The following is a 22,020-nucleotide window of genomic DNA, read 5'->3' as shown; positions in this document are numbered from 1 at the left end:
CCACTTCAGCATAATTCACGCCACAGAGGAAAATCTACGATATAAAATGGTTTGGCTATATACAAAGTTCAGAATTGAATTTTTTTATTAACAGAAAAATTAAAACGAAAAACTTTTAGCAAAAATACAGTCTATCAAATGTCCCCCAACTAATCTAATTTCTCACCTATTTTGTAAAATGACTCCTAAACGTCTTTCCATTCTCAAATGTCAAAATTTGAAAACAGTGCATGCAACTCATCACCTTGTGGGATTTCAGTGTAATAACTATGTGATGCACGTTTAAGTGCTGGTATCAATTTATCCCATCTCAAGATCCTAACCTCTTTGTCAAATCCTCGTGGTTTACGTATATCGTACGCCATTATTCTTTTCGCTAGTTCCAGACGGTAATCTTGATTTGTAGGTTGTGAGTTAGTATCGGGGTCAAACGAAGGATATGTTGAGGCAGGACCCGCAGCAGCAGTACTTATAGTACTGTTAGATGAAACACTGCTATCTCTTGAACTCGAAGTCAAGGACGCACCTGAAGATACAGATGATGCTTCACTCATTCGTGAACTAATTGACTTTTTAGACCAGAATGGAACCAAGTTGGATCTGACTCTACCACGTTCTCTTCTTCGTTCACCAGCATCAACAAAAGCAGTACCAATCAACAACTCAACAATTTCAATCACCTCAACCGAGGTTATGTAGTACTGGTAATTACGCCCAGTTTCAGGATCAGTATTGACAAATCGTTTGCTTCTGGATCCTTGTGTTTTGATAGAACCAGTTTCATCATCGGAGGATTGAGATTCGTAATCATCATTGGTTCGAACATCACATTCCAAGCATGACACTTCAACAACATCAACATTGGGAGGTGCTGGCAAGGTTATAGGGTTTTCATTAGCACTACCCACAATGCTGAAATTGAGCGACAATTGCGGCCCATTCTGTATACGTTCAATACGGATGATTCGACGACGATCTTGTTTCTCCAGTGCCGACCATTTGGGACAGCATATATCATCAACAGAAGCACCCACCAAGTTTAATTCCACGGGTAGGAAAATTGAGTTACTATTAAGCGCCTCTTTAGGTGGTCGCGTACTACTACCACCAGCAGAAACGCCACGCAATATACGATACCTCTTTTTGTCCAGCGAAGGATGTTGTATAAAAGACGTTGTGAGTACTGGGGATTTGTTTTCCTTCTTGGCTGTTGTGTTGCGTCGTTGTCTCTGCGTAGGTGACTTTTTATTTGGTTGCTTTTCTGGCACTTGTTGACGAGTTGTTGTGACAGACCCTGGTGAGCTAGTGTACAGTAGTTGATCACTGGACACTGCAGACAAGGAAGGTTGGTTATTAAACCCGTCGAAATACACTGATTGTGACTGATTGATGCCACCACTAGCAGAAGCAAATTGTGGTGGAGATGAAGATGAAATTGGCAATGGTGGTGGTGGATTAAACATTGAGGCTGTTAATGACCCTTGTTGTGGGTATTGAGTGTCCAAACTCGATGTGTTTGTAGTTGGGTAGTTGAAGTTGTATGTCGAAGAATGACCAGCATCCAATTGTTGTGTGAAAGATTGAATTGATGAGGAGACTGATGACGCCAAAGGATAGTGGTATTGTGAGGATGATTGGTAGGAGAAATTATCGATAGGCTGGTCTGTGGTCTGTGGTTGATTGTTTGACATATGAGAAGTTGAATTATTGTAAGCTCTCGATTGTGGTGTGACTGCGCCTAAGTTGACGTTGATTGACTGAGTGTACAAATTATTAGTGTACAACGCTTCTTCACCGGTACTATTAGTACCAGCTATGTATCCCGGGGGTGTTAAATCCTCATTGAATAAATCAGACTGATTTTCATCTAGCAAGTAGTTTGCAGCAACAGAATTTAGCGAGAACCCCTGCGTAGAAGATTCATTGGCTGCTTCATCGACTGCGTAAACAGGATTGGAATCATTAGTTGTATTATCATACTCATTAGGATTTAGCATATCAAAACGATTGAATTGTAGGAGTGGTGAACTTGCAATGAACATAGGACTCAAGTCTAAAATGAAACGTGTGTAAAGAGCCTTGTTCGTTCGTATAAACAGCAAGGACAGTCGATGGTAATTTAATGTTTTCTATTATGAGGGTCCCCACAAATATATGTTGGATACTCAAGTGGAAGAACTTAGCAAGGGAGTATGAAAAAGCAGGCGATATCGATCGGTTCTTATAACCACAAAGTGCAAGGCTATGTTGATCTTTGATGATGACACCTCGGTTGGATTTGGTGAATGACGATTTCTCTTGTAAAAAATGATGAAGTAATTTCAATTGATTGAAAAAATATTGCAAACAATGGTTCCTATATATATCTAGATAGAATTCTACTATTCACAGAGTTACGTAACAGAATACCTAAATGCGTACTATTGTCATTGTTACTACAACTATTACATAGTAGTACTAATTTAAGTACTTAAATGCGGAACACAAAGGTCTAGGAACAATAAACCTTATACATACATAGAGTCACTCTTGGTTGCTCAAAATTACAATAACCAGAGTATAATAGCCCTTGTTACACAAACATTAAGTGCCACACGTAGTTTCTTTTTTTTCAAATATTAAATATTTAACCCCTGGTACATACATATCATATTACTTAATCAAATATGTGAGTGAACAAAATTTAGGTTACACAAACTGCGCAAAGGAAGTGTAATGTTTATTATATTCTAGCATTTTCTCACTATGTAGGGACGTGTACTGCACAAGAAGACCATTCATTTTGTGTATTACCAAAGGGATTTCTAAAAGTATTAACTTTGTTCACTCTTTTCTTTTGTTTATTCGTAGGATGACGACATTGAGGTGCATATGCCAAAAACGATGCCATTCACTGGAGATGTAATAGCATACCAATCGTCGATCAGTGATTTCAAATTGTTTCTTCAGTCACAACTTATAAGCCTCATTCTTTTAAACGAAAGATAATTGCTCATGCGTAGGAACGAATTTACATCTAAGCTCGCCTAATAGATGTTAGTTCTTTCTGTGTGAATCTCAATTTCGCAGAGCAGAAGCTTCGAATACAATTAAAAGCTTTTTCTATTACTTGTCTAGTTTCTAAACAAAGACACACCGCGATCTACAAGAAAATTAGGTCGACGTTAAAGATCCAGTCTTTACAATGCTTTTGTCGAGAAATTAATACATGCAACGCGTGATAAAAATTTGGGTCTCCGCACAAACAAAAACTTATCCACAGCAATCAATAAATTGTTGCCCTTTATTAAACTAGCAAAACAATGCAGGTGATAGGGCGGGACGGCAATAGAATGGCGGAAATGTAGGGTGTAGAAAATATTAAGAGTTTGCGCTCCTCTTTTTTCTTTGTGAGAAGACTAAGTATTAAAATTAAGGTTTTACGTTTGTTTGTTATTTTTTGTGGTTCTCAGAGAACATTTACTGAACAAATTACTGTTAGGGCGGTCAAACCTTAGTATATATCAATTCGTACATTGCCCCTCTTCCCATCTTCGATGTAACTTTAGTGGGACAAAAAGGATATTGGAACTGCCCTTCTCTTTCTCTTTGGCTGGATCGATCGTTGTACATTTTTCCGGGTCACAATCATAACGGTAAAACATCGCTTTCCATTTGGAAATACTTCTCCACTTACACCTCATCCTGATAAATTAATGAAAGATGAAAATACGAGGTTTTACAATCTGTGTTTTGTTTCATCCAAAAAGGTATCACTTCCGATTCAACAGCTTGAACTGTTGTATTGACTTGGCTTCCCATACAAAGCGATCGATGACTTTAGTAATTCATTTTGCCAAACAAATTATGATGTGTGATAACGCACTGACAGTAGTGGGGGGGAGTCATCGACAAATCTCTGGTAACGAGAATGATCGTGTGCACTCAATTTTACTCTTCCTTCAATCAAGATACTTTACGTTGAATGACAGAACCTGCATTTGTTTCCGAATATACTGGAGTGCACATTTTCGTAAACCCCAAACCTTAATTTGAATAATGCTGTCACCGGTATAGCCTCACCATGATTGGGCTAAATGACCAATAGTTAGTAGATGAACGTACAAAATTAACGTGTAAGACATCAAAAGATTTGGTCATTGTTTGTGCGAGTATCACAATATTTTCAATCGTACTCTCCTAACCAAAACTTTTTAGATTGTGCATAAGTCAAGGTGCGTTGCATCTTAGGAACAGCTCAATGGATCAATTTACAAAGTACTTATTTTCCTTATTTTTTCCGAAGTGAGTCTTACCCATCTCCGCTTAATAGCAAATTGCAATTAGCAAATAGTAAAAGTTTTAAAGCCCTCTGTTCATTGAAGCTAAAAGAATAAAAGAAGTGACATTTAGTGGATTTACAGACTGTGTCCCACTCGCCACTCTCTCAACTTTTGCACGGATCGGCTTTTCCGAAACATGAACTTCCCCTATCCGGCATAGAAGGCCCACTGTATTTTCTGCTCAGTAGCCACTCAGCTAGTAATCCAATTGGGCTTAACAAGTACAACTGCGTCGAACAAAGCCAAAAAACTTCACCCCTACAAAACACGAAAGTATAATTTCGGAACAAATTTACTTTTGTAGGATTCTTCCGATTCGTAAATCGCACTCGAGTGGCTTTGTAACTCTAAGGAATAAAAAATGAAAAAAAAAAGTGACTAGGCGCAGTTTTCTCATCTCAAAATTTTTTTCTTCTGTTCTCTGGATTTTGTATACACGTCGATGAGAAAGTATTCTGCAACACGACTTGCAATGAGTCCTTGTCAGAGATCGCCAACAACCAAACTCTGACTCAATTGACAAGATCAGCGGAAAAATTACATTGGAGAACGTAAGTTGCTGTGTGAAAATGTACTTTTTGTGTGAGTATTGATACAATCGGAAGTACATCTTTGATGGGAATACTACTTGAAAATATAATACGCCATGCAGCGTAGGAAGAGGGGAAATAGCAAACGTCACTGCTTATTCACCAACAACAAAGATCGAATAACTCGCTAGAGTTCTTAGTTTATTCTAAGTTTATCTCCACTTACGGTATAAGTTTAACGCAAGATGGATTAAAATTTTAAAATTGTACGGCGTTTTTGTTTATCAGTATATCTCTTAATTACTACTTTTTTACAATAATAAATAAATGAGTTCCCCCAAATCTGTGGCTTTTTATAAAATATTTTATTTTTTATGTTTTTTAGTCAGTTATTTCCGCAATTCGTAATTTATGTACAATGAGTTAAAGCTTTTTAATGCATGAAAGGAAAATTCTTTTTTTAATTTATGCAAGTGAATGAAAAATAAAAAAATCAAACTATATGTACGAGGCGGATCAGGGCACATAATCGGTCTAAAAAAGGAAGAAGAGATAATAGTATACAAATGGACTTGTAACTCGAATAAACGGGAGCAAAAGCCTTTCTGTTATTTTCAAATGGCTTCCCAATTTCATCATTTCTGTCACCTGAATAAACTAGATGGTCTGATCTGTTGAGTTTAACTTTAATACGATCTCATCAGATCACAAAGCGATTATTTCGTTTCTTCTTATTGTTAGGAAGAAAAATAAGGTTTCAACCCCTTCGTGGTGGAAGAAAAAAGAGAAGAAATACTAAGGTGACCTCAATCTTTCCCTATTGTTTCCATTTTGATTGTATTCTTTCCATGTGAAAAGAATCATTTATTAACAAATGACAATAGAGATCTTATATATGCGTTATTTTTTAATTTTTGTTTTTTTGGCGATTGATTAATTGCTTTTACCGTGTATATCGGTTAAAAGTAAAAACGGAGAAGAAAGACCATACTGAGGAGCTGGTTTCATGAGTATATGTTGTGCTTGTGTCAATAACAATAGGGAGTATGATCTAGACTATAACAGGACGGGGTCCAGTACTAACTGGGCGTTGTTGAAGAGAAATCATCGGGTACAGTCAACGAGTAAACTGTCCTCGGCAGTTAAGGATTCTAGTTTAGAAAACGTATGTACAAAAGGAAGGGAATGTGTGTGTAAGGATCCCCCATGTGGGCGGTTCTGCCAAAACAAATTGTAGACATATTGTATGCATTGGTTACGTAGACAGCAAAACAATAGGTTGTGAGAATAGCTTGGCAACTTCTCATCTTTGTATACAAAGCCTTTTTGTAGTGATATCCTAGCGCCGAAAAATGCCGATATCGTTTATAAAATCAATTGATTTGTTCAGTTCCCTTATTATTGATACTTAGACTAGCACTTAAGAGCAATCTCCTCGTGTTAGCAAAAGTATGTAACGTGGCTTAGAAAAGGTCACCCATCTGATTTAAATGTGGGCCACAGTTGTGCTCATTAGCATCCATTTACGTCAGTAGGAAAGGATTGCTATTGTTCGCATCAATTTTCCAATAATATAAATTGTACTTGATCCTTATTGTTCTCTTCTATTGATCGGAACAAATTTTAACCGTGCAAACAATAGACCGAATGGTTATTATAAAACCAAAAATATTATAAAAGCAATCGCGCAAATGAGAAGAAAAGAAAGAGGATATCTATTCGCCACAATGTATGAGGGTTACTCGTGCGAGAATCGAATAGGTCACATCTTTGGGCCTGCAGCAACAGCCCCACTACATTTTGTAAGTAAGTCACTAAGTAACGAGGTTCTTGCACAAAAAGAAGGTACACAAGACGTATGAGAACTGATTTAGGGTAAGCTAGCTGTGGAGAAATTGCATGAAATTTGACGACCGGAGATAACGACAAAAACGTTTTCTTAAATCATTATATAGTGTCGAAAAAGAAAGATAACAATAGAAACTCCTCAAATCATCTTTGTAATATGCATAAGGTTGCCCATTAATGGGGAAAAATAAAGAAAACAAAGATGGAGATTGAAAAGAAAAAAACGTTCTCTGGGCGAAGTATATTATTGGTCTTAGATATAATTTAAGCCTCTTAAATGGAGTATACATAGTCCTGTATACAGCAAACTTGGGACGGTTTATCACTGGATACTTGGGTTCCGTAATGATAGAGAATAGAATGATTCATCTCTCAGGGCAAGGTGTTTTGCTCAAGAAGTGTTTGGCCGTTTCGTCTCATTTCAACCCAAGACCTGCTTTAATTATGAGCTCTAAACCATCTTTCTAAATTGGTTATTTAAAACTTCTGTGGCTGAATCTGATCCAAGTTCCTTACATGGGGTACCAGATATGCAGTGTTGGCAAAATGAAAAATAGAAAAAGAGAGAGAGATATGCCAGATAGGTAGCGAGCAATCGCGTATCCGCCTTCGGGTGAAAGCGTGGTCTATATATTTCACTTCTGGGCCTATGCCTTTAGTTTATTGTATACGTTACATAGATCATCGCGGTTTAATTATCGGTAATTATGCATCTTTCATTTGTACTCCTATTGTATTTAACCTTTTAAATCAAATTTGTTTCTTCTCTTTTTCACAAAATTAACATTGAATCCATTATGCAGTACAAAACACAAACTAAAAGAGTACGGCATTTTCTTTTTGTAAACAAAGAGAAAAGAAATGTAATAAAACCATCAATTAAAGACAGAATCTAGCATCAGCACGATATGTTATATCTGAGATTGATGTCGTACGTTGAGGCGGAGTATGGACTGAATCAACCATTCACATTACACCTTTGGGAAAAGAAAGTGAGAGAAGACAACGAAGATATATCATCACGACTGCCAATCTGATATTTGGCTTCTCCTTGTTTGTTGCTCCCTCATGTCACTCGTCTGAATTTTTTTACTAAGGCACTAACTAACAAAGGAATTTAATGTATTGTTGCTTACATGAATTAGGCCCTTAAACATAATGCAAGTGAAGGAATCAAACAAAAGAAAATAAAGTAAAATAATAGAATAACAGAAAAAAAAAAAAAAAAATTCTCATATTCGATCTGCAAATTACCAGAACGTTGTTGAAAACTAAATGGTTACGAGCCAAGACCACAATAGTTTTTATTATTTTCCGATTTGAACCGTTGCAGCCACCTTCTCAATGAAGCCATTAAATGTAAAAGGTGAAGTTGAATGACGAATCAAAGAAACTACTTAAAGAAGATACAAAGTAGTTTAGCATTAAACTTCTACTACTGCATATATTACAAATCGAAGCCACAACCAAACAACTCATAAAAATACTTTCATTTGGGATTGAACTTTGTGATCTGCACCGAAAGAAAACTATAGCCTTCTTTCTCATTGACAAATGAACTAGCAAAAAAATTATTTAGAATTGGGCCTGTGTACATTTTCTCTTATTGTCAAGCAGCACAAAAATGGGTGCTCTCCTTACAGCAAAAAGAGGACAATCATCGCTCTGCACAATGCTCAAAGCCTTTACAAAATGGGCGTGATTCAAAGCAAGTAACTACCGGAAACGTGGAAGTCTGAACGTTTCAAAAACAAATTAAGCTGCAGCTTAGCTTCACTTGATTGCTGAGTAAAGCAGACCTTATGTCTTCCCTCACTTTTTGTTAGCGTTCAATGAAACTTGAGAACAAGGTTTGACAATAATATTGACACAAAACACAACGCTTATTGCCGAGGTTAAACTCCACTTCTCAAATCTATCGATTATATTCTACTTCAAGTACGAATTGTAAAGTAAACATAAGAAATTGTTTTAGTTGAGCCTCCGATTAAGGCTTACGTCATTGTTACTGATTATCAGCTTCAATATATATGTATTTATAAGCACACTAAAGCACCTTTTCCCATTTGCATGTGATTATTTTAGCTCTTCGGAAAATCAAAAATTCTGAGTTTCATGGATCTTTGGGATGTTTGAAAGCCGATTTAGCTATTCTGTGATGCAATGTAAACCGTGTGTGAAAGAAAATATGAATAGCTATTTAACTCACTCGGTTTGAAGATTTTTATCAGGTAAATAGAATGTGTAGTTAAAACTTCATTGAAAATGATTTGAAAATCAAAATTATGCATAGTCAACGCATATGAAATACTCTTTATAAGGCGTTGTTTCTACCCTCTATGCAACAGGTGTCTTTCACGGTCGTTCTCTTCGTCGTATCAATATTTAAATGTCGAATGGATACTGATCGGACTTCCTGACAAATCTCTGTTATTCGGAATTCCATAGTAAGTTGTTGCAAAAAAAGAAGTACAGAAGATACATATGCAAACAAAACTATTCTATGTCGACTTATTTAATAGATGATTCTGTAAAGATGCGAGAAATGAAAAGGAAGCGTCAACCGTTTGACTGCAATACCGTTGAACAGAGAGGTGAAAACCACGACACTACAAATTCCACTTCAAACTTATATATATATATATTCAAATCAGTAGAATGTCAAGTACAAAAGCTTAACTCGAAAAGAAAAGCCACTTACTTGGTTGTGGTGGTTCTTTTCCTGTCGTATTGTGGGTAGAACTTGTTGAACAAAAACCCATCAAGTAAAACCAAACCGGTGATGACAGAAGCATGGATACCAACAACAAGGTTGTGGTCACTCCTAATTCTGTATCTTTCTATCCAGCCCAAATAACCAGCAGCAGCACCACCGGCAATAACAAACAATTGAGTTACAACAACTGGGTTTTGTAATTCAATAGCGGTTCTAGATGCAGCTTGAGAAACACCAACTTGAATATTTTCACCTGATTTTTGCAAAAATTGTCCAAATTGTTGAGCACCCCTTTGTATTGATGCACTAATTTTTGAAAATAAGGATTTACCTTCCTCTTCCAAACGGTCCAATTCCTTTCTGGTGGCTTCGTATGCTTCTTGTCCTTTTTCTGAAGCAGCATCGTATATAACTTCACCTCTTTCTCTTGCAGCTTCGAGCAATTCTTTGCTAGCTTGCTTCAAGTCCTCGGCTTCTTCTTCACTTGCCTTTTTAACTTCTTGAGCTTTGGCCTTTCCTTCCTTCTTCAATTCTTGAGCCTTGGCTTGACCTTGGTCTTTCAATTCCTTAGCATCAGCAGCAGCTCTATTTTTGGTGTTTTCGGCATCCTTCTTAAGGTCCTTTTTAAGTTGTTCGTGGGATGGTGGGTTGCTATTGGCCATTTTCTAAATTTTCTGTATCAATTGCAATCAAAAAGCGTGGGGATGTTGTAAAGTAAAGATTGAATAAATTGAGTGATAGATTCAGTTGACGTCTCAATTGGTATAAGAAATGTCGTTAAAGAAAACTATTGAATGTGTAAAGTTTTTCTAAATTGTGGTTATTAAATATGTAAAAAAAAATGTGACGATTGAACTTGTTTTTATGAATTTATAACGAATGATTTTAAATGTATGAACAAAAAGAAATAGGACAAAATTGAAATAGCAATCATAGAGTTAAAATAGAAGTAGATAATAAAACCAAAGTTTACGCATTGAAAGCCAATCTTTTTTTTTAATACTTCGGTGATTGGTAGGCACAACTTTGAGAATTTCATATCGGATGTATCTAGCATGTATATACTGCTCAGATATTCCATTAGGTTTGCGTATATGGTCTCCTCGCCCCCCTGAAGTTCGATTGTTCCAGAAAAATAAAAACAATGACATATGAACAAAACTTACGACACATGATTTAAGGCCAAGTCTTGTGACTTCTTAGGCACCAAGGATTCGGAGTAAGCATTGTCACGAGTTTCCACATTAAAAGTGGACAAACAATGTAATCCCACACTTCTATTTTGACCCTCCATACAAGGATGCAAGTTCTCAACCCACATTTTACCCAGAGATGTTAAATATCGAAACATGCGCCTCGAGAGAAACTACGTTTGCTATACTTCTATTCTTTGTGTTTGCATTGTTTCCTTCTTTACTCCGTAAACCGAACGAATCGTACAAAATAAAGCCGGAATTTTAAGGAAGAAATAGAGTCAGGAGAAAAATTAAATGACGCCAAAAGTGAAATCAAATAGCAATAGAAACGAGGGTGTAGGTGAATAAAGCAAGGGGTTTTACGCATATGCAGTGAGGTGTATGTCTTGTAAATTGCCACCAACCCCCAAGGACACAGAACTGTTGATATAGAAATGTGTATTGCTTCTTCTTAGAGTCTGGGTCGTGACAAATTTTGCATCATGCGACATTGATGTACTTTCACGTGCACTAACAAAAAAGAGGGCTTTTACCTCTGTTTCAATATTCTCCTAGCTGCAACAAAAAAAATTTCAGTTCATCCCAATCCTAACTCTATTTTACCTTCTACAACAAACACTCGTCGATCGAAAACCAACACCCCGGCTTTCCACGTAACATTCCGACAAGTACACATAACTAAAAAAATGTCATCAGAAGCTCCAAAAAGACAATTCGGTGGTAGAAGAAGAGGAGGGCCAAGAAGAGGAAGAAGAGAAGAAGAAAAAGGATGGACTCCAGTTACCAAATTAGGTAGATTGGTGAAGGCAGGTAAGATTACCAGCGTTGAAGAAATCTACTTGCACTCATTGCCAGTTAAGGAATTTCAAATCATTGATTTGTTGTTGCCAGAATTGAAAGATGAAGTTATGAAGATTAGATCTGTTCAAAAACAAACCAGAGCTGGTCAAAGAACCAGAATGAAGGCTGTTGTTGTCATTGGTGATTCAAACGGTCACGTTGGTTTGGGTATCAAGACCGCCAAGGAAGTTGCCTCTGCTATCAAGGCCGCTATTGTCATTGCTAAATTGTCAATCATTCCAATCAGAAGAGGTTATTGGGGTTCTAACTTGGGTCAACCACACTCTTTGCCATGTAAGGTCACTGGTAAATGTGGTTCCGTTACTATTAGATTGATCCCAGCCCCAAGAGGTAAAGGTATTGTTGCTTCCCCAGCTGTCAAGAAATTGTTGCAATTGGCTGGTGTTGAAGATGTCTATACCCAATCTAACGGTTCTACTAGAACTACTGAAAACACCTTGAAGGCTACCTTCGTTGCTATTGGTAACACCTACGGTTTCTTGACTCCTAACTTGTGGAAGGAAACCCCATTGGTTGCATCCCCATTGGAAGTTTACGCTGAAGAAGCTGCTGCTGGTAAAAAGAGATACTAATTTATTTAGACAATAGGTAAATAAAATAAAAGCTCTCTCGCTGGTAACTATACAAATGTAAAATTCTACAATTAATCATTTCATCGTACAATAACTATGACAATCCTTCCAGGACTGCAAATTCGTAATATTAAACACTATATTGTAGTAGAAAATTCCATAGATTTAAACAACCCCTCTCTACTGTTGAACAACTTGCTCCATAACTTGGTCCTCACCAACAGCAAACTGGCGTTCATTGACTTGATTTTGACTTTGTTCTTGGGGATTCTTCGTCCACGTGTTTGATACCATAGTTCTGCCTTCAGGATGCTGGTACATACATGTGGCAATGTGACATGCAGCTCCAAAACGACACATCTCTCTAAACGGATGACTAAAAGTACAATCAACTCTTTTGCACTGAAGACCAGCACGACAAGGAACACCAGATGTTGCGTGTCTTCTAACACATTTGTAATTGGTGCAATTCATACCATATTTACACTGCTCCAAAGCAAGTTCATTGAGTGTTGGTAATGGTTTGACACTGGCATTTGGTGCTCTTGGGTGCGCTTTTTTACATTCATGGTCTTGACAATTGACTCCACTAGAACAAAACTCTAATGTTTCAATTTTAGCTTCCGGATTCGCTGGTGTGGGATGGGCAAATGGACAACTTTCTTTAGCACATTTGGCACCAAATTTACAAGTTCCTTGCTGTAATTCAATCATTCTCTTTCTTTGTTCTTGGTACTCTCTATTTGACTCCTCTAATTTCGCAATCAACTCTTGATCTTGGTCCGGGTGTAAATAATTACAAGTTCCAGGTGGATTAGGGCAGTTGGGGTAAAGATAGCACTCCTTAGTTGGATGAGCCAACTCACAATTTGTGACTGTACATTTGGGAAAAAGAGAGCATCTTCCCTTTGGTTTACGATGTGCAAACCTAGTTACACCATCCAGACTAGCACTGCCAGTAGCAATAAACTTTTCCAACTTTTCTGTTGCTTGTAGCGGTCTCCTTGTATTTCCACGATCGTTTGTCCTTGACTTAGTGATTCCACCTTTATTAATTGAGTTATGGCTACCGTTACGTGTAGATGGATCAGTACCAAATCTTTTGCTTCTCAAAGCAAGTTTTTCTTGTTCAGACATTCGTTTTGGCCCTGCTGGTACACTTGGTCCAGAAGGACGTGGCTTGGTATGAATACTAGTTGGTGGAGCTCCAGGTGTATTCATAGGACGAGGCGCTTGGGGTGTTTGAGGCGCACCTGGTCCAGGACTTGGAACATAATTTTCTTCCTGATTTTGGCTGGCAGCAGAAGGGACATATTCATCTCTCGCACCGGTACTTGCCCCATTTGTTCCTGGTTGATGCTTGCGCTGAATATTTGCAATTTCTTCAAAAACGAGGTTCATGAAAGATTCATCTCCAGGGAATTCCCCGACATCTAGTATCTCTTTAACGACTTCCTCCCTCGAGCTTTTATTTTTAATCAAGAATATTATGTATTCGGCAATGTCGTAGGCCTCATCCTTCTCCACATGGTATCTGTTTACGATCTCACTCTCTAGTCCAGGTCTGAGCTCTTCTAAAATGTTTGATGGAATGTTAAGTGACATGACTGTGAGTAATGTGATTAGTGTGATGGCAAGGTAGTAATGATCAGCGATATGTAATATAAAGTCTCAACTTTTTTCTTTTTTCGTCTCTTCGTTTCTTTTAAATGAATGTTTCACACTATGTTTTACAACACAAATGTACATTGGAACTACAACGATTTTCTTTACTACCCAACTATATGGTCCCTAAACTAATCTAAATTTATCCTCTGATATCTCACCAAGCAAATCCTTAATATCAACCAACATCTTATCCAACTGTTTAGAAATAGTAGAAGCAACGAGAATGTACGAATACAACAAAATAAAATCATCATTTTGCAACACAAGCCCATTACCCTGTTGTTGCCTGATCTCACTCAACTTGTACAACATTCGATCTTTAGCATGTTCTATTGAAGCAAACTTTTTGGGTAGGGAAAATCCCAACTTCATGGCACTGGCAATCATGTAAAATACCAAAAAGATTCTCTGTTCAACCTCACTCCTCTCTACTTCGATATATTTTAGCACGTATTCTTCATTACTGTTGAGGGTAGGATCAGCTTTGATCAACAAGTCCAAGTTTTGAAAAGCATCAATGATAGCAGATGTCTCCTTAATGAGTTTAGCGTATGTTTGGGTCGGGAATTTGCCCTTTAATCGAAACTCAACTGGTGCTTGTTTGAGCAATGTTTCACATTCAGACAAAATCTTGTTCGTACCTTCTTCAGCTTTGAAGCCTACTAATTCCATAGTCTCTGGATTATATTCTAGTGGATCACTATTCCAAATGACACCTAACCGCAACCACAAAATCGACAAACCATTCTTCAATCTTGACCTTGCACTATTTGGTAAAAAGCAAGTTGCCATGGTCAATGCCCAAATAATGCCAATTGATACCGCAGCAAATCGATGAAAAGCTATTTCTCCAATTATTGGATTTTCTCCTCCCTCGAAATCATCCTCTGCATCCTTCTGAAGCATACTATATGAGTACAACATGGTTAAGTTGTACGTCAACAAAATAAATCTTCCAAAGGCGTTATTTTGTTTCCAAAATAGAATAATATAAAAAGAAGGTATCGAGATCAAGATCCCAGTGAAAGCCAAAACATACACATTTGCTTCAAATATTGTCCACATTGAGAACGCAACAAATGCACCAAGAAACGTACCTATGATCCGCCATTTGACAGTCATTGTCGTTCCACCCAAAGATTTATTCATCATAATGCAATAAACAGTCAATGCCCATTCAAGTCTCCAGTTTTCGAAAATTTCCTTTGTATCCGGAATGAATGCAAAGAGTGATAAACAAGCAGCACCTAAGCCCACGCGGATACCAAACTGAACATCAGCGCGTTTTAAATACTTTAATCGATTCCACAATTCATAGCTTATGCGCTCTGTAATAGAACCAAATTGTGGCTTTTCCTTCTTCAATCCATACTGATCACGTAAATCATCCAACGCAGCATGTAGACTAGTGTCATTAGTGTGGTCTTTGGTGAATTTACCCCGTTTGAGGCGTATCCATGACCATGATCTGGGTGTAATTCGTGTTTCATGATGCTTATCAAACAATTTCAAGCATTGAAGCAACTCACCGGCAAATTGCGAAAGAAGTGTGGCAAAGTTTCCACAACATGCTGCTACTTCTTCTTGGTCAGCTTTAAAGTCAAAGTTGGCGTTTTGCGTGAAAGATTCTTGATTATAAATATGTTCAAATGATAGGACCTGTCGCTTTTGGTACATTTTTATGGCACTGTCCAATGCATTTTGATAATTTCTCGAATCATTCAACTCAGCGGCGACAAATTTACCAATCGGAAGACTATTTAGCACGTCTCTCACTGTAAATACTAATGATTTGATCGATGGTGCCAAATGATAAACAAACAAATCAAAAAGTTGAAGTGAAGACCCCATATCAGTTTCTTCAACTTCAGTGCGTGTGGAATTGAATTGGCCCAAGGAGGAAGAGCTTCCAAAATCATCGCCACTGAAACTCCGTAAAGTTGTTGTTGTACTTTTTTCCTCCGATATGTTATTTAGTAAGCTCCACTGCATTCTCGTGGCAGAACTCAATGCCTGTAAGTGACGTGCCAAAGATACTGTTGAACGAACTAATTTCTTGTAGTACTCCCATTCTGCTTCCTTACCCACCAAACAAAGCTCATACTTCGTTTCGTCTAAATTCAGCTCCATCGATTTAACATGTTTCTTCAACTGGTCAATCAACGCTACATCTTTTGCATTCAATTGTTCACCGGCCACAAATCGCCTTGTTAAAACCAACAACAACTTGGAGTAGTTTCTATATGATTCATTCAACGTATTCTGTAACTCCTTTGTCGCACTCACGGGCCAAATTAAATAACAGCATGCAAAAGAAATGATACAGCCGGTAACCACCACTTTGAACGTTGCTTCAATTCTTTCCGTTGGTATACTGCCCGAACTTGCACTGCCCTCTTTCACGATACATGAAACAATTGTTATGCAAGCTAGCGAACAGGCAGTATTGAATGTTTGCTTATTCACTTTTTGTTTCATGAATGCAACCACTCCCAATGCCACAGAACTCACAATAAGATCAATAATGTGACTAACTTCATCCTTCCCACCAACGTACATCACTGCTGAAATAAACCGACAACCAAATGAGACGGTGATACTAAATGCAATCGAAATGATGACAAATAACAACGTTTGATTCATTGATCCTCTTGTTCTGGCTGGGTGGAAGTACACAGCCACCGTAGCAATGACATGTTTCGAATCTGTTGACCCTAAGAAGTCGTCAAACGATCGGTCAAAGACACCCAATGATGCAAGGAAATATGCCATTGTGCATTTGAAAACGCTGCGGAAAACTTCATTAAAGTAAATCCGCTTCACCATTTGCAACATCTGATTGAATTTCGATTGAGGCTTGTAACTGGGAATGGATTCGTGCAGTACATCGTAATCCTGTGGGAGCGTCAATGTGACTGATCTATGGACTCTTTCACCTGTGTTTGCTAATATAACTGAGTTTTGTCGGTTGATCAATTTACGTGGAGTCGAACTATCCGAACGAACTTTATAAAACAAATCATTCTCATCCAAAATATTATTTGCCAGTGGCAGAGACACTTCAAGCTCCATTGGATCCATCAATCTGGCACTTTCAGAACTAATAGTCGAATCATTTGTATTTCCGTACATTAAAGCTGATTGCTTTTGGAGTAGATGGTTTCTCAGAGAAATTCGTAACTGACTTTTCTTTTCCCCTGATCTACCAGATAAAGAAAAGAAGGGGCAATGCCCGCATTATTTTCAATCGTAAACTCTTTTATACATTATTAAACTATTAAACTCATTTTTCGTTCTAAATCTACATAAACTCATTAATCTTCGTAACCGATAATGTCCCTAAACAAGTCTTCACATGGGACAGTAGCATTCAACCTTGCACAGAGTAAGAAAACACCACTCAATTTTCTGTGTAAGGAGTATGTTTCTTCAGGTGGTGGGGTCAATCTTTCACTCAACATTAAACCAATGTTTCCTTTAACCCTGTCAGTGATTGTTTGCTTTGTGAAATTAAATGGATGACCATTGTTGTCAATTGGTGAGAATGCTTCACCCAAACACATAACCGAATCAACATGAGCCTGAGTCATTCCTGGAGATTCCAATCCAGTCAAATATCCTAACTCGAGGGACAACTCTTCAACCCTTTTGGGGTCCTTCTTAACAGCAGCACGCAACAATCTGACATAATTAACGATAAACTTGTCGCTGTAGTCACGAGCGGCTCCGAAATCCAAAAGCTCAATTTTGTTGGTTTTTTCATTAAATAGGAAATTGGCCCAATTTGGGTCAGTTTGCATAAACTTGAATTTCTTAATTTCTAACAAACATAATCTCATAATTTGTGTGGCAATCCAGTTCTTGGTAGATTGGTCCCAGTTTCCCTTGACAATTTCGGTACCCCTCATTCTTTCCATGGTAATAACATGTTCACCACATGCATTGTGGAAAACCCTTGGTACCTCAAATACTTCATCATCTTTCAAAAACTCCCTCATTCTTATCAAATTTTGTGCTTCTCTAATATAATCACATTCCCATTTCAACTCAACTCTGGCGTTTGCAACTGTCTTGTCCAAGAATAATCCAGCTGGTAATAACGATGAAGCTGTCAAAATCATTAACATGTTGTTCAAATCAGAATCAATGGAGTTTGCCACTCCTGGATACTGTACTTTGACAACCACCGGAGTCAAATCTTCAGTCACAGCAGTGTGTACCTGGCCAATTGAAGCAGCAGCAATAGGTACGTCGTCAAATGAGGTAAACAAACGTTCACGCCAGTTATTTCCTAAATCACCAACCATGACTCTTTCCAATTGTCCTGGTGGCATATAATGCGCCGAATTCTGTACTCGAAGCAAAATCTGTTGAACCTCCTTGGGCAATATCGATGCATCTTGAAAGGAGAGCATCTGTCCAATCTTCAAAGCGGCTCCTCTCATTTTGGAAAACTTTCTAGCCATACTTTCAATATTTTTTGGTGACAAGAATAACGACTTCATTGTCATAGGGGATGTATTACCAGATGCATAATGTTTCAAACCTTGTGTAGCAGCATTTAAACTCATATTAGCAGCCAATGATCCGTAGTGGAAAATTCTTGCCAACCTTGAACTAGGTATCTCACTTTGCGTTAGTTCAAACTCTCTCAATTTTGGTTTTTCCGGTTCAATGGTAGCAATCTTCTCTGGTAAGTTTGTATTTACAGGTAATGTATCAGTGTCTAGACTGACATCCTCACCTGGGTAGAATGACTTAGTTGAATAAGCACGTGTTTGTTGAAATCCATTAAATGAGCTTGCATTCCTTGCAGCGTGTCTTCTTGCTTGTTGTGATAAAGATTGGGCTTCATCCCACATAGATTTGCTGGAATCACATTGGCTTTTTACTGTGTTTACTATATTACTATTGCGGTAGAAATCACACACATCATTTGAAACAATCTTTGCAGAACCTTCTGCTATATTGATGAATGAGTTTGTAACAACTGCAATCTCATAAACCCTTTTACTTAGTGACATTAATAGTGAATGAATATGTGATATGTGACTAGTGCCTTTGAAAAAAAGAACGTTTCTCAAGTGGTTGATGTTGTGGAAATTTTTAAAATCAAAAATTTAGCATATGCTTTTTCATTTTACAGCAAACAAATTTTCTTAAATTTAAATAAATAATAGTTTTTTCTTTTCTTTTCTTTCCTCGTGTCTCTCTCACTCAATCAATCACAAGAGAAAAGAACAATAGAAACACAATAGAGCACAACAAGCACAAATGCTGGTAACTACCATTTAACCTACGCTTAGTCTATTGTCAAGGAATTTTGTGTGCACTTCTATGTCACAATAAAGAGGGGCCCGCCTTAGTTGCTCTTATGTATGTCTTATCTTTATATATACACGGACTTCCATTTCGTGACTAACCAGAACGTTTGCCCCTCATGCTATGAAGTTAGAGGTATAGCATTCTTGGCAATTACATCACATTTCTTTAACAAGAATCAATAGAGAAAACACGCCTAGGTCCATTTTTCGAAATTTTGACTTTTTATACTTTTGTGCTTTCACCACAGCCATTATCGCAGCAACTACCGTCGGTTACAAACAATAATTTAACTTGACTTGCGTGCATCCAGCGCCACAATATTCTTTCTATCTTGTTCCCCATTACTCATAACCTCCAAAATTGCGCTTTGTGCAACTTGGGGGCATGCGGATGAAAAGCATCTTGACCAATGGAGTATCTTTCGGAAAAATTATTCACTATGCGCTACCTGTTTTCTCATCTCGCGGACTAGTGGGGCAAGAATAAAAAAACGTGGAGTAAGAAAATGAGCTGGGATCTCTCTTCTTCGTTCGGCTGTTGACCTTCCGCTATAAAGGGTCCCGAGATATTCCCCCAACCGAAATTTACACAGCCGAAGAGGGAAGTAGTATATTGACATAGTGTAAGAATTTGTAAAGGGCTTGCAAATTATAATCACCGCAACCATAATTCGCAATAGCGTAAACCCGAAGTTTGTCTCCATTCACCCGAAAATATATACTTGCCAAGTAATGATTTTGGTAGCGACAAAACATTCATTTGCTCCAGTGCAACCCTCTTGATTTGAAGCAAATTCTTTTCTACTAGCAATTCATGATTTGCGAGTTGATTTTCCATAATAGTAATCACTCTGGAGTTAGGATTTTTTGCAGATAAAATTTCGCTTGCGCTATCAAGAATTTTCGAAAATATTATTATTCAAACTTTCGTACCTTGCATAAACTTAAAAACGGTTTAGTTCTAGGAGTAAGGGTGCCATCTCTGATGAGCAGAATAGTTAATCCGGAGTAGAGATGTCACGGTATGACAAACGTATAACAATATACAATATCTGATCATTTCAATTTTCAGATATTTTGCGTCGTTATTACTTGAATTTTTATCCACTAGACAAGCACACACACACATAAGTTCACGAAGTAAGCTAGATTCTTAAACACTCTTACTATGGACTCTCAAGACCTGCTTTTAAAATAAATCGAGAAGCGCTATGAAAAATGGATGATTATCTAACAGATCTGTACTTACTAAAGAGTGCTATTTTTAGAACCTCTTTATGTATGCCCAATTTTGTGTGAGATCTAACCCAAAGAATCAAGGGGCGCAGACAAATAAATTCCAATGACACACAGTTTAGCTTAGCTCAGGCACCACAAAGAGAAGGGTATGTGATCAAACGCTCTCGGGACCTGAAAAAAGACACAATTTCAAAACATTGAAATGTCCATCAATCCAAATTTAGAAGTGTGACTTGTTGTGTAAATAGAGCTGCGGCTTTGCTCTTTTATGTATATTTATCTGTCCAAATGTAAACAATGTTTTGACAAAGGAAAAAAAGCAAGCAAGGCTTATATATCACTCCGATTTATAGATCTATATCGAATCACTTATTAAAGCGTCGGTTCACCTCATCACTATCGTACCCACTTGTATTGCACCCAAAGTTCACCTCTCAGCAACTCAAACCACAACAGAATACACATAACCAACTATGCAATCTAAACGTCTGTCTTTCATTTCATCGATGTCTCCATCTAAGCATTCATCGCCTCAATTCCAAACACTGCCAAACTTCAATCCATATGAGACTATACAGGAACAACAAAAGCAATTAAGTGAGTTATACCAACTGCAGTCTAAGTTGAAAATCGTAACTAAAGATGATCCAACGATACCAAATTACAAAGAAATACCAATGTCGGGGAAAAAGTCCGACTATAGTATGAAGATCGTTGTTGCGGGTGATGGTGCTGTGGGTAAAACGTGCTTGTTGGTGAGCTATACCCAAAACAAATTCCCCGAGATTTATGTCCCCACCGTTTTTGAAAATTATGTCACAACATTGGCAGCTCCCAATGGTAAATCATTCGAATTAGCATTATGGGATACTGCCGGTCAGGAGGAATATGATCGTTTAAGACCATTGAGTTATCGTGATGCCGATTTGATATTGATATGTTTTGCATTGGACAACCTTACAAGTTTAGTAAATATTAAAGATAAATGGTTTCCAGAGATTAAGCATTATTGTCCTACTGTACCCATTATTCTTGTAGGGACCAAATCTGATTTACAGGGCTACATTCAGCCAGAACTTCCTCCTCAAGTTGCAATGGAAATAGGGGCTATCACATATATTGAATGCTCGGCCAAAGAAATGTATCAAGTCAGGGCGGTGTTTAATCTTTCCCTTGAGCATTTTCAGAAAGAAATGGAGAGACAAGAACAATTCCAGGCAAGTAATAAAAGAAGGCTCCTAAGACGTTCAAATGCCGGAGTGTCGTCCAGCGGAAATTATGGGCATTTAAGAAACAAAAGTAGTACATCTTCAAGTAAACGAGGTCACAAACAAAACGGATCATTGAGTTCCAGTGTATTGATTGATGAACCATTGACTGAAGATACGTATCAGAGTAATCCATATGGAAGCTTTAATGGTGATTCACGTAACAACGGTGAGTTTGATTTTATTAACGAACGAAAGAAAATGGAAAAGAAAAAATGTGTTATATTGTAGACGGAATGGGGAATAAAATAACATAGGTATAATAGAGATGAAATATTGTATAAAGAGAGCTGTGTAAAAGGACTTTTTTTGAAATTGGTCAAGAAGTCACGTGTGGCCTCACTCATTTGCTACAATTTTTCTGCCAAACGTTCGCGTCTATAATATCCAAATACAGTAAGGCTATGCTATCTTCCTTCTCTCCTTCTCCTCTCTCCCTATTTTGGTCCATTGCGATTTTGTTCCTGGCGAACAAT

General features: G+C 37.6%; 7 protein-coding genes across 7 annotated transcripts; 2 read left to right on the top strand and 5 right to left on the bottom strand. All coding sequences in view use genetic code 12, as the record gives it.

Annotated features, from left to right (window-relative positions):
• Positions 1–203: 203 nt before the first annotated feature.
• CORT_0B10360 (hypothetical protein) lies at positions 204–2,042 on the bottom strand (the record flags this gene model as incomplete). The annotated part of the gene is made up of 1 exon (XM_003868125.1): positions 204–2,042. The coding sequence occupies one exon, from the start codon at positions 2,040–2,042 to the stop codon at positions 204–206; it is 1,839 nt and encodes a 612-aa protein (XP_003868173.1).
• A 7,355-nt stretch (positions 2,043–9,397) lies between these two features.
• CORT_0B10330 (plasma membrane protein) lies at positions 9,398–10,078 on the bottom strand (the record flags this gene model as incomplete). The annotated part of the gene is made up of 1 exon (XM_003868124.1): positions 9,398–10,078. The coding sequence occupies one exon, from the start codon at positions 10,076–10,078 to the stop codon at positions 9,398–9,400; it is 681 nt and encodes a 226-aa protein (XP_003868172.1).
• A 1,220-nt stretch (positions 10,079–11,298) lies between these two features.
• Positions 11,299–12,045, top strand: CORT_0B10320 (Rps21 predicted ribosomal protein; the record flags this gene model as incomplete). Its single annotated transcript, XM_003868123.1, has 1 exon — positions 11,299–12,045. The coding sequence occupies one exon, from the start codon at positions 11,299–11,301 to the stop codon at positions 12,043–12,045; it is 747 nt and encodes a 248-aa protein (XP_003868171.1).
• A 180-nt stretch (positions 12,046–12,225) lies between these two features.
• Positions 12,226–13,650, bottom strand: CORT_0B10310 (Nab2 protein; the record flags this gene model as incomplete). Its single annotated transcript, XM_003868122.1, has 1 exon — positions 12,226–13,650. The coding sequence occupies one exon, from the start codon at positions 13,648–13,650 to the stop codon at positions 12,226–12,228; it is 1,425 nt and encodes a 474-aa protein (XP_003868170.1).
• Positions 13,651–13,836: 186 nt separating this feature from the next.
• Positions 13,837–16,845, bottom strand: CORT_0B10300 (hypothetical protein; the record flags this gene model as incomplete). The annotated part of the gene is made up of 1 exon (XM_003868121.1): positions 13,837–16,845. The coding sequence occupies one exon, from the start codon at positions 16,843–16,845 to the stop codon at positions 13,837–13,839; it is 3,009 nt and encodes a 1,002-aa protein (XP_003868169.1).
• A 182-nt stretch (positions 16,846–17,027) lies between these two features.
• CORT_0B10290 (Abc1 ubiquinol-cytochrome-c reductase) lies at positions 17,028–18,737 on the bottom strand (the record flags this gene model as incomplete). The annotated part of the gene is made up of 1 exon (XM_003868120.1): positions 17,028–18,737. One exon carries the CDS (start codon positions 18,735–18,737, stop codon positions 17,028–17,030), a length of 1,710 nt encoding a protein of 569 aa, XP_003868168.1.
• Positions 18,738–20,749: 2,012 nt separating this feature from the next.
• Positions 20,750–21,775, top strand: CORT_0B10280 (Crl1 RHO GTPase; the record flags this gene model as incomplete). Its single annotated transcript, XM_003868119.1, has 1 exon — positions 20,750–21,775. One exon carries the CDS (start codon positions 20,750–20,752, stop codon positions 21,773–21,775), a length of 1,026 nt encoding a protein of 341 aa, XP_003868167.1.
• Positions 21,776–22,020: the final 245 nt, after the last annotated feature.

Source organism: Candida orthopsilosis (genome assembly GCF_000315875.1).
Source record: "Candida orthopsilosis Co 90-125, chromosome 2 draft sequence".
NCBI lineage: Eukaryota > Fungi > Ascomycota > Pichiomycetes > Serinales > Debaryomycetaceae > Lodderomyces > Lodderomyces orthopsilosis.
This window is presented reverse-complemented; position numbering and strand designations above follow the sequence as displayed.